The sequence below is a fragment of the Echiichthys vipera genome (assembly GCF_963691815.1).
Source record: "Echiichthys vipera genome assembly, chromosome: 8".
Lineage (NCBI taxonomy): Eukaryota > Metazoa > Chordata > Actinopteri > Perciformes > Trachinidae > Echiichthys > Echiichthys vipera.
In genome coordinates this window covers 2,680,173-2,697,233 of record NC_139833.1, presented here as the reverse complement: position 1 = coordinate 2,697,233, position 17,061 = coordinate 2,680,173, and the positions used below count along the sequence as shown (strand labels likewise).

The 17,061-nt window shown below is 43.9% G+C and overlaps 2 protein-coding genes across 3 annotated transcripts; both read left to right on the top strand.

Moving 5' to 3' along the window:
- Positions 1 to 388: 388 nt before the first annotated feature.
- Positions 389 to 4,560, top strand: rpz5 (rapunzel 5). Of its 2 annotated transcripts, none has more exons than XM_083919119.1 (2): positions 389 to 442; positions 2,026 to 4,560. In XM_083919119.1, exon 2 carries the CDS (start codon positions 2,093 to 2,095, stop codon positions 3,272 to 3,274), a length of 1,182 nt encoding a protein of 393 aa, XP_083775245.1. In that variant the 5' UTR covers positions 389 to 442; positions 2,026 to 2,092; the 3' UTR covers positions 3,275 to 4,560. The 2 variants fall into 2 exon arrangements, with proteins under 2 accessions (XP_083775245.1, XP_083775246.1); XM_083919120.1 differs by lacking the exon at positions 389 to 442 and adding an exon at positions 800 to 977.
- Positions 4,561 to 4,810: 250 nt separating this feature from the next.
- rpz4 (rapunzel 4) lies at positions 4,811 to 14,766 on the top strand. The gene is made up of 3 exons (XM_083918013.1): positions 4,811 to 4,883; positions 10,661 to 10,724; positions 10,889 to 14,766. The coding sequence occupies exon 3, from the start codon at positions 10,915 to 10,917 to the stop codon at positions 12,088 to 12,090; it is 1,176 nt and encodes a 391-aa protein (XP_083774139.1). The 5' UTR covers positions 4,811 to 4,883; positions 10,661 to 10,724; positions 10,889 to 10,914; the 3' UTR covers positions 12,091 to 14,766.
- Positions 14,767 to 17,061: the final 2,295 nt, after the last annotated feature.

Here is a 17,061-nt window from a genome sequence, read left to right as displayed (position 1 = left end):
CATTCTCTTCTCACACACACACACACACACACACACACACACACACACACACACACACACACACACACACACACACACACACACACACACACACACAGACACAGAGAAAGAGAGAGACCAGTCTTTTTCTTCTCCTCTTAATTTTCCCAGGGTGCACGGTGTCCCTGCATGCGGAGTGTTTACGGGATGTTATCTGTGTCAGCGCCGGCCCCTCATCTCTCTGAGTGGGTTTCTGAGGAATGCTGGAACGGGGATGGAGGATTTCCAAAGGGGGAGTGACGAGAGAGACAGACAGACACTGGGAGAGAGGGAGAGAGAGAGAGAGAGAGAGAGGGAGGGAGGGAGAGAGTCTATATATACATCCCAGGGAGGCTGGTGCTCACAGGCACAGCTGGACTACTGGATAACTGGACTGTAGCCCATTGGATATTTAGTTGGAAAGGTGAGTTTCTTCTTTTATTCTGCTCTTTTTTCAGCATCTCCATCATCACTTCACAACTTTAGCAGCATTTGTAGCTTTCTATTAAATATAAATAAAGAAAATATAAAGAAAAAAGGACAGAAAGACAAACTCAATACTCAGTTTTCTCACTTTTATTAAAGCTGACCATTCGAAGCTTTGAGGAATTTAAAAAACAAATAAAAGGAGGAGAGAAATATTGCATTTCCTTAAAAAGTTAAAGGTTTTTTTCTGCAGTCCAAATGTCAGTGACGTGTCAGACGCAGAGATGAGTCCTTCGGGGGATGTGGTCTTGTTCAGGACTTACGTGTGTGGTTCCTATTAAAGCTCTGCAGCTCTGTAGAGATGCATATCACACTGAAAGGGGACACCGCTGTTTGATCAAGTGCTCTGTGGGACTCGCCTTTTTTTGCCTTTCACACAAATACATTTTATGTTTCGTTGCTAAAAGAAGACAAAGTTTTGTTTCTATTTTTTTTACAAGGGAAGATCATTTCAAACCAACATAATTAACCCAGTAAGTATCACTGTTATCTGTTTCAACGTCCCGGTAAATTAGAATGGAATTGAACACTGTTATGTAATTACAAATTCAAATTTCGAATGGTGCACTTCTTCTTCTCTTTGTTGTCATTCTCATCACATATAAACGGTGAAATCACTGATGGTATGTAGAGAATTAAGCAAATCTAATTAGTGCGGTGACAGGAAAAGGCTGTAAAATGACACCACTGATCTCATCACCGCAGCAATTATTATTGGTGAGCCCGTTTTCTGTGGTTACGTGAATTATTCTGTATTTATCTCTTTTTTTTTTATGCCAAATCCTCAAAAAACATGTTTGGTTTTAATCACATTGGTGCAATAACGATTAGGGAAGTGTGATTGCATTAATGAACAAGTGCAGTGGTGGGGATTTGCTTCTCAGACTTGGGTGTGCCTCTTTTCTGAACTGGATCTGGGCTCCAGGGAATGAGAGAGGAGTTAGGTCATTTCTCTTGTGTATGTTACATTGAAAAACGGTCGTAACCAAAGTAAATCCCCCCGTTTTTAACCATGTTGTGAACATCTGTGTTGGCTTTGGGGTTTGGCTATTGTTAGAGCAGTTACAATAAAAAAAGACATCCCAAAGGCCCAATACTGCAGTGTTGCTCAATACCTCATACGTCATAATTCATGAGTACACACGCCATGTTTGATATTTGTTCTGAATCGCCGTCCATGTGTTCTCCGTCTGTGTACTTTCATTAGTTTTCCCTGTGTTTTCCATGTGTGAATGCCACCAAGGCTTAAAAGCGAGTCCCTGTCATTAGCTTAGGCTCAGAGGGTGCGGCATGAAACTGGATGCCTACATGTGCAGACATGACCTGCCGTTTGCTTTATTGTAGGGTTTTTTGTCTCAGGGAAATATCCTGTGAGAAAACAAGACCGTCAGCTGATTACGTTTGCTTTGCCAGATCAAACTGGGAAAAAGGAAAAAGAAGCAACTGTATACTTTGTCTGAAATGTCCTAAAATCCCACTATAATGAACTTTACAAGGGTTTCATGTTTCTTCTACTTTCAGGCAGCAGCGAAGCCTCGGGCAGTGGAAAGCAAATTTGATTAGCTAGCGTGAAACACGTAATACAAAGATGAACAGTGTGGCAGACTGGCTCGTGCAGAACAGGGACAAGATCGAGAAAGGTGTGGAGATCATGGGGCAAGCCTCCGAGGTGCTCGCCGCCACCGTGGGCCAGCTTCACCCCATCCTGGAGGCCGTGTTCGTGGCTTCGGCTGAGATACTCAGCAACCCGGACAGCAAAGAGGCCCGCTACCTGACTCAGCAGTTCGAGCAGGTCAACCAGCAGCTTGAGGGCATCCAAGATGAGATCGATAAAATCGCCCTGGAGCTGCAGAGGACGTCGTTGAACAAGCAGAACTTCGACCGTGAGGCGCAGATGCTCAGCCAGTACGAAAAGTTCCAGGACTTTGTCAACGCCAAGCCGAAGTTCAAAGAGAAGAAGATGGAAAAGTTCCTGAGCCATTACGAGAACACCGACGCTGACTTGAACTTGGATGCCCTCTACAATTCGGTCATTGGGGAGAGCACCTCAGGAGACCCCATGCTGGAAACGATAGTCACCACAGAGCAGAGGAGCAGGAGGGCAGTTGAGGATTTCTGCGCCCGGCTGAAGAAGCTTTTTGTGGTGGGCATTATTGCCGTCATGGGCCATTCTGCTCTCAAGGAAGGGGTGGTGGGGGAGGAGATGGTGAAGAAGTGGCAGGGACGGATGGAGGAAGTGGAGAAACGAATGAAAGCGGCCGTGGATGAATGTACAGAGAACTTTGCAGATCAAGCCAAGGAGGACATGGAGCACCTGCTTCAGGAGAAGCCCGGCACTGTCGACCGCGACTTCACCAAGTCCCTTCTGGATTCCCTCGTTAAGAAGTACGACTGGGTGAACTGGTCCATCCGGGCCTTCAGCAACAGGGAGCGCATTTTCTTTTTCAACTGGCTGGCAGGAAAGAAGTGCCACGGAAGCGGAGGAGCCAACTGGTTTGACATTTTGACCAAGAGCAAGATCAAGGTAGTGGTCTCTTTCTGTGTCAACCCCAAGCCCATCAACAAGAGTCAGATCCAGGAGCAGATTGAGGGTCAGAAGATGAAGGGGGACATGATGGCGGTGGCTCTGTCTTTGAACAAGAGCTTCCCCAACTGCCTGGTCCACGCGGTCAGCCATTACAAGGAGGTGGTGGAGTCCAACAACTTCCATGAGGATTGTTACTACTACGGGAAACACAAACGAGCCTACCTGTGTATCCACTCCGAGTAGACGCGCAGAAAAACGTAAAGTGCCGCCACGTCGAGGAAGAAACGAGCTACGTATAAATCCATGAATGTCTTTACCAGAGAACTGGGGAAATGTCCATTAAATATAGAAATGTATTCATAAATACCGTCTGTGTCGATGCGTAATCTGCTCTGTAAGAGATCTGGTTAAGAACGATTCTTATGCTTTTACATTTACAGTATATCTTTCATTTGTTGATGATACAGCAGCTTCAGGGTGTCTTTGTAGGGCCGCACGTCTCCGGCCAGCTTCGACTTAATGTTATGAAACTTATAATGATTCTGTCCTTGTTGGATATTATTGGGGTTTGGGCGATATGATGATATTAGTCTGTTAGCTGCCAGAGACTTTACCATACGTTTAAACCAACGCACCCTTCCGCTTGAATCGCTTTGACGTCTCAGATCACTGTGGACAACGCTGTAAATCATTTAGCATGACTACTTTATGGCATTATTAGATTTTGATGTGATTTTCTTTTGCATTAATTTGATGCAGTACCGACATGTGTGACATTCTGAGCTTCACCATCGTTGGCCTTTGAAAGCTTCAGAACAAACAAAGTGGACTTTGAGTTGTTTGTGATGTCAAAAATGAACCGGCAGCCTCTGCTTTTAAAGAAAAAGTCAGACATTTTGCTCACGCTGTCGTGCCAAGGGTAAGATAAGAAGATTGATAGCACTCTCCTGTTGCCTGGGGGCTACATTTAGCCACAGTTAGCTTAACTTAGCATGAAGACTCGAGACAGGAAGTGTAAAAAACGAACAGAGACTTCCTGGATCTCGACACATAACCCACTTTAAAAACCACAGAGTGGGCCGCACGGACACTTTTGTTGCATGGATGAAACGAACAAGCTAAAAGCTAATGTTTTAATTAGACTTTATGCTAAGCTAAGCTAACTGGAGCGTCATCTTTAGCACACAGACACATAATAAAGTCCAATTCTTCTCATTTAACTCCGTGAAAAGCGCCACAACAAGTAATTGGATCTTAAATTGAGTTTGTTTTTAATCATTTTTAAATCCCGTTTCTCGATTGATCTTTCAGAGAACTGCACCAACATCACAAAGAAATACATGACACACACTGTGTTAACAGACTTTTAGCAATATCGCCCGCTCCTCCGTATAAATGTGTTTGAAACAAAATCTATATTTTTTTTGCTGCTTTTGGTGCAATATATCGCTGCAGGGCAACACGTCCAAAATCTCTATCCCACAATCACTTAATCGACAGACTTCTGTATATTTTACTTTAATTTGTAATAAACAAACAAAAAAATGAATGGTTTTGTCATCATTGGTCATTACTCGGTTATTTAAATGCACTTTTTTGAGGGAAAATCTTTTAAAATGAGTGAAATTCCTCATTAATTGTGCAGCATAACGTTGTAATAGTGTTTCTCAGAGGAAATCTCCTTCAGCAACAATAATAATAATAATAATAATGCTTTAATAACGTGTTTATTCAATGGGTGGTGTCTTTTCTCTCTTCTGGGTGCGCCTCCTCTGTAACATGAGAGCCACATGACCAATAGGAGGACAAACACTCTGCAACTTAGTGCGTTTCTTCCGCAAACTTTTCCAAGGTGAGTCCATTTCTGGTCAGAAAGCTTCATAGTGGACGGGTTCTTATGGGTCGTGTGTGTTGGCAGTGAAGGGGCACGTTATTGGGGGATGATCGCTTTAACTTCAGGGGCTCATTTCCACCGTCTCGTTACATAATCCGCGTGTTTTCCCTCTTTTACGCAGCTGAGATCCGTTAAAACAAGTGAAAGACGCGTGTTTTCCTAACGCATCTTTTATTTAATAAAGTGAAGTGAGTGATTAGATGATTGTGTAACATTTGAATTCACTTTAAAGTGAAAAGTGCGGACTTTTATGGGCGTTGGTTGCCAGGTCTGGTGCCACCGCTGCACATTTTCCAGGAAGCGTCAAACTTTGTTTTTTTTAAAGGCGTCACGCACTTTTGTTGCGTTGTAACAGACAAAAACATAAAAACAAGCAGTCTGTGGTGTTAACCTGCGATGTTTGTTTGTCTCTGTGTGCTTCGGCTGTGAACTGATGCAATTAGAGGTCTTGTACGCGGACTGATCGATGCGTTTCCCATTAGGAGGGCGCGTTAACAGCGTGCAGCTCTTGTCTCGGTGGTCAGCTGCACAGGGTTGGTCATCTGTGCGCTGTGTTCATGCTCTGCCACTAAACATGAGTGAAACATGAACTTTAAAATGGATTTTCAATCAAGTGTAACATATATTATCATCATAATAACAATGTATATGTTCCAATGTATCTTATTATGACATTACCTTTATCTTCAGTAGACCTGTCCGCATCCTTTAGGCTATTTAAATACAACAGTATCATAGTAATTATTAAAAATGTCAAGTAGCCTACAGACGGACTGTCAGCTACATGTAGGCCTACTTAGCACATCATTATGTATGTCATTATTACAGTAGATCCTGTGCAGCACTATACTGTTACAGCTGCACAGGGTTTGGTCCTCTGTGTTCACGCTCTGCCACTAAACATGAGTGATACATGAACTGTTTGAGGTCTTTAAGTGTAATATATATTACCATCATCATGAATGCTGTTATAATAATAATATATATGTACCAATGTATCTCACTGTTATTTTCAGTAGACCTACCCACATCATTTAGGACAGGGGTGGGCTCGTTCCAGTGTTGTGCCGTATTCAGCGCCCCTGCTGTGAAACGCACCCCCTCGCATTAGAGGTGATGTTCTGGATCCGAAGGCTGTTGTTTCCACCTATAGGAGTAGCTTATATACATACATACAGGTATCCCACAACGGTCAGAACACTGGTTCCTTACAGTCTTTAAACTATTTTAAAGAGTTTAAAATCACAAACTTGGATAATAGTGAACACAGAACAACACCTTTTTGTGTGTTCTGTGGAAATAAACTGCAGCTGTAATTACAACATGAATGAAATGGATCTTTGGAGCAAGTTGGATGTGTTTGACTCAGCGTTTCCTAAATATAACCCCAGCTTTTCTTCATAGGTTCAAAAGTGTGTGCTTTTAAGCATGTTACCTGTGTAAAAGCTGCTCCTTTAGGTGGAAACAACAGCCTTCTGATGCAGAACATCACCTATAATGTGAGGGGGTGCGTTTCACGGCAGGGGTGCAGAATACGGCACCACACCGGTCCTGGAGCAACTGTCCTGCATGTTTTAGGTTCCTCCCTGCCCTAACACACCTGAGTCTAACAATGATCAAACGTGACGAGCATCAGCTGCTTGATAACGAGCAAATCATTAGACTCAGGTGTGTTGGAGCAGAGATGAACCTAAAACATGCAGGACAGTGGCTCTCCAGGACCAGAATTGCCCATTTAAATACAACAATATCAAAGTGGCAGTAAATTAAAATGTGAAGTAGCCTACAGACGGACTATCAGCTACATGTAGGCCTGCTTAGCACATTATTATGTATGTCATTATTACAGTAGATCCTGATGCATCAGTGTGCAGCACTATACTGTCACAGCTGGTGCAAGTTGAGTTTAGTCCAGGGGTTTAGGGGTCGGACTTCTCCAAATCTGGGGGGTTGTGAGACGATTAAGGATGTAGAAAACAACAACAACAACATCAACAACTCTCAAAATCTCTGACTAAGGTATCGGTTTGTCAGAGACACGTGATGAAACTTTATAAGGGATCTCACGGAGACACTTTTTTTTTGTGAGGGATCAAAACCCTAAAAGGTTGGAAACTCCGGTTTTAACCTGAACGATGCCTTTTTGATGTAAACTCTTAATTTGAAAGCTCGTACAGTAGTTAACTCAAAATGACAGAGACAATGTTTCCCTCTGAGATGTCGTTTAAAGCAGCAAAACAGGGAAATGGTGAAGTTAATTATCCCAGAGTTGTATTTAAGAACAGCACAGTATGAGTTAGACTTGTTGTGCTCGTCTGCAGCCTGCATTCATATCTCTGGTGAGATGCACCTCCACCTCTCTGTCTCTGAAAATGTGATTTCTTCAAGCACTTCTATGTTTAAATTGTGTGTGAAGGTGTTTCACGTGCACTCAGAGAGAGAGAGAGAGAGAGAGAGAGAGAGAGAGAGAGAGAGAATAGCATCAGTGGAAAACAGGAATCACAGTTGAAACACGGTCAAATCGAATCAGACACAGGAACTGTAAATGCTCCACATCCTGCTGGGATTTAGATCTCTGAATCCACACACCGAGGGTAACCGTGCTTTCACTGTCCGTACATATAACTTATAAAAGTAATGCACTGTTATCTGTATTTATTTATTTATTACCGCAGAAATTACATCCGGAGCAGAGAAGGGAATCAAGTGATGTAGTTTAAGAGCGCAAACATCCAAGTTGTGAGGGGGGTCGGGGGGTGGACGGGTCCCAAAACACAGGACTTCCACCTGGGGGACCTGTGTGTGTGTGTGTGTGTGTCGGCTGTACTGAGCCAGACCACGACCTTTTCTCTAATCTTAACCAAGTCCTTTTTGTTGCCTTAACTTCACCACCATGGTCACAAAATCATATTTCATCAGACATCCTACACATTGTTTTGCGTACTATTGCTGTTGCTGTCGAGCAAAACTATGTTGACATGAATATTTGTTGTTTATGCAGATATTACATATTTTAGATCACAATCCATGGTTGACATTCAAAGGAATAGTTAGGGTAAAACACTTATTCTTCCCAAGACTAGATGAGAAGATTTATACCACTCTCTTGTCTGTCCTTTAAATATGAAGCTAAAGCTAGCAGCTGGTTAGCTTAGCTTAGCATAAAGACTGGAAACAGCTAGCCTGGCTCTGTCCAAAGATTTTTAAAAACAGATGATCTACCAGCGACTGTAAACCTCACTGCATGAGAAGGGAATCCATTTTCTCATCATCGTAAAAGGGAAATCTGTGTGATATGAGAGAGACACCGTGTTGGATCTGGGAATCCCAGACCTCCTCTTTGTGTCCGACTGCTGCATGCGAGTTTGACGCATCGCGCTGAGAAACGAGTGCCATCTCTTCACCGCGCTCTTCTGCAGTGTAGTCAGATAAACCCCGCAGAGCAGGCCTCATCAGAGAGACCAGCAAGCTGACGGACTACTTTCCATTGTCTAGTTGCCATGGTAACTTGCTGAGTTTCACTGGAAAACGCACCCTTGCCCAGCAAGTTTAACCTCTTGCACTTAATCACTTCCCACGCCCGCTGCTCCATTATTGACTGGGCCGGCTGAGGGAGAAACACTCTGCTGCTTCTCTTCCAGCCACAGTTTACAAACCGAACACGCACAGCTCTCTGCAGGCCTCAAACCAGAACTCAAACATGTGACGGCAGCTTCGTCGGCCCGAGCTGCTGCACTGCCAATGAATGACGCTGAGTTTGTGAAGCCAGTGGATGACTGTTTCCCCTTTTTGTGCCAAAATGAGATTTCGTTTACACATTTCCAGTTTTGCAGAAGGATGTGTCTGGACATGCCCAGACATCAGCCCGGGTTGGTTTTTCCTCTGGTTTCTGATCTTTGGAAGAGAGGAGGTGTCTGTCCTAAAAGAGATTTTCCAAATCCAATAGACGTCTTGTTTTTCCGAGTGCAAGGCACGGCAGGAATTCCTTTCCTTCATACCAGTAATCACCTAGTCACACGCTTTCAGCTTTATTAATATTATATCAGGGCTTTTAAAAGCAATGATTTACCATCCAAAGGCAGGTAAAGTGTGGGATGACGTGTGTTTGTACCCCTGAATTAGCATCACCCTGGTTCCCTCGACAACGATCTAATGGGATTTTTCCATTTTGGATTAGATAATAGATATATAAATAAAAACCTAATGTAAACAAACCGACCACAGTTGCACCACCGCTAGCTTCAAACTGATTTTGCGTGTTGGCTGTTTGTATTCTCGTGTAGCCACTCCCTTCAAAATTCCCAAGTGGGGTATTTACTGACAGATTTATGTCGTCAAACAAAGGTAAAAAATCCCTAAACATTACAGGCATCCAACCAAAAACCCTTTAAAAACATTAATTTTCAAATAAAGGAACCAGAAGAGCTAAAATGCCAACTCATATCTAGGCTTTAGGACTCATTCCTAGGTTTTAGGACTCATTTCTGGGTTTTACAGCCTCATTTCTGGGCTTTAGGACTCATTCCTGGGTCTAAGGACTCATTCCTGGGTTTAAGGACTCATTCCTGGGTTTTAGGACTCATTCCTGGGTTTAAGGACTCATTCCTGGGGTTTAGGACTCATTCCTGGGGTTTAGGACTAATTCCTGGGTTTTATGGCTCATTTCTGGGCTTTAGGACTCATTTCTGGGTTTTAGGACTCATTTCTGGGCTTTAGGACTCATTCCTGGGTTTAATGACTCATTTCTGGGTTTAAGGACTCATTCCTGGGTTTAAGGACTCATCTCTGGGTCTTAGGACTCATTTCTGGGTTTAAGGACTCATTCCTGGGTTTAAGGACTCATTTCTGGGTTTTAGGACTCATTTCTGGGTTTAAGGACTCATTCCTGGGTTTAAGGACTCATCTCTGGGTCTTAGGACTCATTTCTGGGTTTAAGGACTCATTCCTGGGTTTAAGGACTCATTTCTGGGTTTTAGGACTCATCTCTGGGTTTTAGGACGCATTCCTGGGTTTTAGGACGCATTCCTGGGTTTTAGGACTCATTTCTGGGTTTTACAGCCTCATTTCTGTGTTTTAGGACTCATTCCTGGGTATTAAGGTCTCATTCCTGGGTTTTAGGACTAATTTCTAGGTTTTATGACTCATTTAGGACTCATTCTCTTGCAGAGTCACATGTGTCCAGTCTTCTTGCTAAACTTAGCTAACTGGCTGTAGCTTCATATTTAAGTGATAGATATGAGAGTGGTAGAAACTCTGGTCAACGAAGAATATATTAGTATTTCCCAAAATGTCAAACAATCACTTTGAGCATAAAAGTTCCTTTTTGTTCTCGAGAATAATATTGACATATACTTAGAAGAGATAATGGCCTAGGATTTCAAGCACATAATTTAGTGTTTTCTAGACGTTATTTTAACGTATACACTCATTACTTACCAGTGAAAAAGTGTTTGCTCTGCTATGCTGTCTTCACATTACAACAAGTCACACTGAACTAAGAGAAATAGTAGATTACATAAGATAGTTCCCTCAATGTAAACTTTAAATAGTCATTCATCCTTTTAACAAAATGGTGGATTTCCCAACAGTAAACACAGAAAATGACATACACAAAGTTCAACCAATACCGGCCTTCTGTCACAGCTGAATTCCCTCGGCATTGTTGACTCATTGCTCACTGGGTGTGGCCAGCAGCCAGCACTGACTTGGCTGTCTCTCTCTCTTTGCCTTATCAGTTTTTGCTGTGTTGTAAGACGAGCAAGGGAGCCGGCCGCAGTCCAACAACACTGACACAGAACTGTGAGTAACTCAAGAAACCATTCGTATCTGTCGTTACAACTGAAATGTCTGATACTTTCTGCTTGATTTCAGTTCAGCTTTCTATCTGTTTGTTGTGTTCTTATGACTTTTCATGCTTAACATCACAACAGTTTCTAACCCTGTGCATGTTTGTCTCTTGTCAGAATACGTCTGAGAGACATCAGCAAAGATGGCCGGCCAGCTGCAGCAGCTTGTAGCGGAGAGGAAGGATATGGTGGAGACTGTGATGGAAGTTTTCGAGCAGGGAGCTGAAGTGGTGGCCAGTATCGCCGGCGACCTTTTCCCCATTTTCTCCATCGCTGCCCCGATTGTTAAACTGGCTCTGGACAATGTGGAGAGCAAAGAGGCTGTGTTCATGAAGGAGCAGTTTCAGAAGGTGCGAGACCGTCTGGAGGTGGTCTCAGAGGAGCTCCAGCGGATCAACGAGGAGATCAAGAAGAGCGGCTTGGACGCTGTGTATTTCCCCGTGGAGGAGAACATCACTAACCAGTTCAGGAAGTACATGGACATCCTCAACGCCAAACCCAAGTTCAGGGAGGTCAAGAAGAAGCTTTTCCTGGAGCATTTTGCCAAAACCGGTGGTGACAAGAACCTGAACACCCTCTACAACTCTGTGACAGGAGATAACTTCTCTGGGGAATCCGTGCTCGAGATCACCCTGAACTATGAGGAGAAAAGTCGCCGTCCCGTGGAGGACTTCTGCGCCAGGCTGAAGAAGCTCTTCTGCATTGGGATCATCGCGCTGTTGGGCCACGCCGCTCTGAAGGGATATGATGAGGAGGACACGCTTCTGAAAAACTGGGGTGAGAAGATGAAGACAGTCCAAGAAAAAATGAACGCCGTCATCGAAGACTGCATCGTCAGCTTCACCAAACAGGCTGAGTTGGATTCCCGTCGACTGGTAAGAGACGAGTCAAACTTAACCAACCAACAGCTAGCTGATGCTATCATAGAGAAACTAAAGAAGAAGTATGACTGGGTGGGCTGGTCCGTGCGTATATTCAGGTCCCCTTCAGGTCTGTTCGCCAACAAGAAGGACTACCACTGCCCGACAGGGAAGAGTCGCTTCCAGGTCCCTTTGTCAGATGAGAAACTCAACGTCTGGGTCTCCTACAGCTCCTCGCCTGAGCCTGTGGATAAGAACCACATCCAGCAGCTGATCCAGAGCCAGAAGAAGCTCACGGTGGTGGGTGTTGCGGAGGTCCTGTTTGACAAGTTGCCCGGAGCCTGCGTTATCCACACGATCAAAACCAGCAAAGACCTGGCCTGCTCCTGGAGTTTCTCAGATGAGCTGCACTACTGGGAGGAGCACAAGAACTTCTACGTCTGCGCTCACTCTGCTTGAAGGTGTAGACTCTCAAAAGTCAGTCGTTCCTTGATTGTCGGTTACGTCGTATTTACACGGATGAGTTTGCAGAGTCAGTCGCTGCCTTGGCCTTGAAATATTACACAGCATGTGCCTTAAACGAACCTTTCTAATGGTCGTTTTTTAACAATTCTCTTTATCTAGGAATGTTTTACTGTTGGCTTCTTGCAGACGTAGCGGTGAATCATGTCAAGTCAATTTTATTTATAAAGACCAATATCACAAACTACTAATTTGCCTTAAAATGAAATTCTGGCGTAAAATCATCCCAGGGTCTTTTTCGGCAAATCAAATAATCCATCAAGACAATTTTTTTCGTGTCCGAGCGGTTAACAGGGATATCCCGGAGAGTCGCTAACAACACCAGCAGTGGCCGGCTGTTAGCTTACTCTAATTAGCTCGGGGCAGCGCGGTGAAGGCATTCAAACGTCATTTTTAACCACTAATATTGCTCATGATAACACCAAACATCTGCAGCAGCATGAGAAGAGTCCCTGCACATTTACAAAAGCACCAACAATGTAATTAGTGAACCTGGAGTTGCGGGAGAGTTGCTAACAGCAGAATGTGGCTAACAGTGATTAGCTCTGGGCAGCACGGGGAGGGCATTCAAACGTCTTTCTTAAACACTAATACTGCTGAAAATAACAGCAAACCTCTGCAGCAGCATGAGAAGAGTCCCTACACACAAAACAAAGCACCAACAGCGTAGTTAGTGAAGCCAGAGTTTATTAAAAGAGTGTTTTAAAGACTTACCAACTGGCCCCTGTACCAGCTCCTCTCATAGTAAAGTCCATTACAGTGGATTAGCAAAGTCAATCCCAAAGGAAGGAGCCCATTGGTGCTTTGTTGTGTGTGTAGGGACTCTTCTCATGCTGCTGCAGAGGTTTGCTGTTATTTTCAGCAGCATTAGTGGTTAAAAAAGACCTTGGAATGCTTTCACCGTACTGCCCCGAGCTAACCACTGTTAGCCGCATTCAGCTGTTAGCGACTCTACTGGATTTCTCCTTTAGTAGTTGTTACACGAAAAAATATGTCTTGATGGCTTATTTGATGAGTGTATTTGCCGAAAAAGACCCTGGGATGATTTTTACGGCAGAATTTCCCTTTAAGAGGCCTTTGTGCATCTCAGAGAACAGACAAAAGAGAGTTTAAGCAACAAGTTGCAACTATAACTGTGTTTTCTTCTGTCGATATGAATTTCAGGAGGTTGTTTTATATTGAGAACGCTGTTGACTTAAAATCCAGCTGTCACACAGAGATTATGTTCGGCCGGTGGTGATAAGAGGGGACCATGCCCTGTCGAGGACGTGTCGACCGAAGCCATGGGAGAAAACATTTATATTTTCAGAGACTGCAACAGCAACCTTCATTTTGATTTCACTTCTTAGGGCGCACTCACACTGTGCCTCCGTCCCGTGCCCCGTGCTTTAGGGTCCTTTAGGGTCCTTGTCCCCCCCTCCAGGCCCGTTTGTACTCACACTACCTGGGCCTCGGCCTATACGTCATCAAGCCGTTACACGTCACACGCATTGATGACGTCATGGCGATGCGTGGCTTTGTTTCCAGATCTTTCCGTAGACCTCTGAGTTTTTGTGCGTCTTGTCGACTGTTTTTGAAGCTTTTCATCGACCAAATCTGCAGTAAACACTCCACCTCCGCATCACACCAACGTAAACCTTTCACCGCCATTGTTTTAAATGTCCGCGCATGGTCCCTCCTTCTTCTGTCCCAACAGGTGCACAGGAAATGACCTCAGAACCGCCATAGGCCTCGTGCTCGTACACATGTGCACGCTCGTGCTCGTACAACATGCTTTGCAAAAGCCCACCTCTCCCAAACGGGCCGTGGACGGCAACCGTACCGCGCCTACATTGTACTCACACTGGTCAAAGGAACTAGACTTTAGGCGTTAAACATGCTCGGGCACGGTACGACTGGACAGTGTGAGTGCGCCCTAAAAAGAAAACTAGGAAACCTTGTTACTGGCTGCTGTAAAGCACAAACAAAGCACGACAGACGAGGCATCAAACAACATTTGCTGCAGTGGATGTTTTTACCCTGAAACTTTATTTACTTACCCTGCAACAAACGTTCCGAGGCGTAGCGACGGCAACACTTCGTTTACATACAGATGCTCAGCATAGCTTTGCTTGTGTCACGACTTCAGCTGCGTGGTTGTGTAACACAAACTGGGGAGTTGTACGTGTTCAAAGGTGGAGGATTTACTTCAATATAGGAACAAAAACTGTAAATCTAGGGTTTGGGATCTTTTCTAGAGCTTTTGATCAAAATTTGTATCATTTGACCGTGACATCAACACTCTGTTGGAGACACTGCAGACAGAAACCACTGACCTTTAAATAGTTTTATATCGTAAGTTGCTATAAACTGTTTCTTCTTTGTTTGTATGTTATTACCTAAGTTCAGTAAATTCCTTTAAATGTTTGGTTAAATGACCAACACATGCCGCATATCTACACCGGCATTACTGATACAAAGTGTTTATGTTGCACTGTTTTATATCGTTTGTATTTCCATTCAGTATATTTGGATTATCTGTGTCTTATTCAAAATCCCGTTGATACACCAATACACCAATACACCAAATCAATGAATGTTATAAATCTCCAAATAAACACAAACATCATAATTCTTTGTGAGTGACTTTTGAGTTTTTTTCGGTTGATGACAAACCACAAAAAGACTTACTATTGACTGGTATTGTGACGATAACATCTGCTAAAAGTAGAGTGTGACTGTGCAAAAATCATTCAAAAACCTCTCAGCTGCAGTGTAATGCATGTATTTATCACTCTATTCAGTTTTATTTACAGTGCCAAATCATACCAAAAGTTATCTCAGGACACTTTACAGAGTAGGTAAAGACCACACTCCATGACTTATTTATGATTTACAGAGACCCAACAATTCCCCCGTAGAGTACGGTGGCGTTGAAAACCTTCACTATAACAGACAGGAACGTCAGACAGACCCAGCTCTGTGGAGGACGCACATCTGTCTGCACCGGAGAGAGGGAGAGAAGGAGAGAGAGAGAGAAAAGACGGACAGATGGACAGAGACAGAGACTTCCAGAGATGCAAGCAACCAGAGTAACAGTAACTATAATAATATCTATAGTAATGTGAATATGACTCATATGTTATGGCAGTTAAACAGCAGAACAGTAGAAACAAGCACAGCTAAGGTGATAGATTATGAATATGATAATAATTATGGTGTCAAACGTGATCAATGATGAGTAGCAGCAATAGCAGCTACGATACAGCGAGACACACCACTGATGGTGTTTTTATGGCTACAAATGTTATAGTTTATTAGATTAGTGACAGTTTATATGACTAATAGTTATAGAAGCAGCAGGAAGCGTCATGCAGGACCACGGCAGCAGGCACCACCACCATCAGCAGCAGGCACCACCACCATCAGCAGAGACCTGCACACAGGACCACTGCAGCAGGCACCACCACCATCAGCAGAGACCTGCACACAGGACCACTGCAGCAGGCACCACCACCATCAGCAGAGACCTGCACACAGGACCCCTGCAGCAGGCACCACCACCATCAGCAGAGACCTGCACACAGGACCACTGCAGCAGGCACCACCACCATCAGCAGAGACCTGCACACAGGACCACTGCAGCAGGCACCACCACCATCAGCAGAGACCTGGGATTAGATTATATAAAAAAGCCCAAGTGCAGGAGATGTGGTTGCTAATATTTGTGTTTACACTTCTCATCTTACATGTGTGTGCTGCACATTCATTACAAAGTGTTGTTGCTTTAATACGAGACTCTTGAAGGGCTAAATATACAAGCGTGGTATTAATACCACATCAAATTCCACTGCGCTGAGGTGTCGCACAGCGAGGGATCTAACACCCCACTGTTCTGTGAGGACCCTTACAGCTGACTAAAAACAAGAGAGAGGAGAGGATATTATGGTTAGCCAGTTTGGAAACACCCATCGTGCTCTATAATTATGTGGTTGTGGCTGCTCTATCTTCGTCGAATGAAGACTCACGTCCGCTGCAGTACATCACACTGGCGGGTCGAGTGCCCCGACAGAAAGAAACAAGTGCAAAAGAAAACGAGTTAAAGAGTTAAAGGTGTATTTTCACTGAGATTTCTTAGATCGGACATCCAAGAGGAGGGGATTCTGGGTAAGGAAGTAAAAAACAAAAGTTTGTAAATAGAAAACGGAAAAGATGACGAGGAAGGATATCATTTAAAATCCCCTGCGGGTCTTTGTCAGGGCTTTAAACAAACACGACTACACGGGTGTGACCTCATCTATACAGTTACAACAGCCAATAGGAGGTGACCACATGACCCGGCATGACAGGTGAGGAATACTGAAAATAATAACAAAAAAATGTAATGAAAAGATAAAAACAGGCAATGAGAAATCGTACCATCTTAACTATAATTCACAGAATACAGGAAACCAAATGCAGTTCGTGTAGTTTTTAGAATTGGGGATTTCATCTCATCTCATCTCATCTTAAGCCTCTTATTCGGGGTCGGGTCTCAGGGGCAGCAGCTTTAGCAGGGGACCCCAAACTTCCCTTTCCCGGGCCACATTAACCAGCTCTAACTGGGGGATCCCGAGGCGTTCCCAGGCCAGTGTGGAGATCTAATCTCTCCACCTGGTCCTGGGTCTTCCCCGAGGCCTCCTCCCAGCTGGACGTGCCTGGAACACCTCCCTAGGGAGGCGCCCAGGGGGCATCCTTATTTTTATTTATACATTATATGATCTTTTACTTTTCTTTAGGGGAGGTTAGATATATATAAACGCGTGTAGCTGGTCCCTACTTTGCCTGCAAATGTATAGATTTTCTTTTCTATGTTTGCATTTTCTTTTAAAATACGTGCAAAATAAACATAAACAATGTTCAAAGACACATTCAGTCGATCCTAGGCGC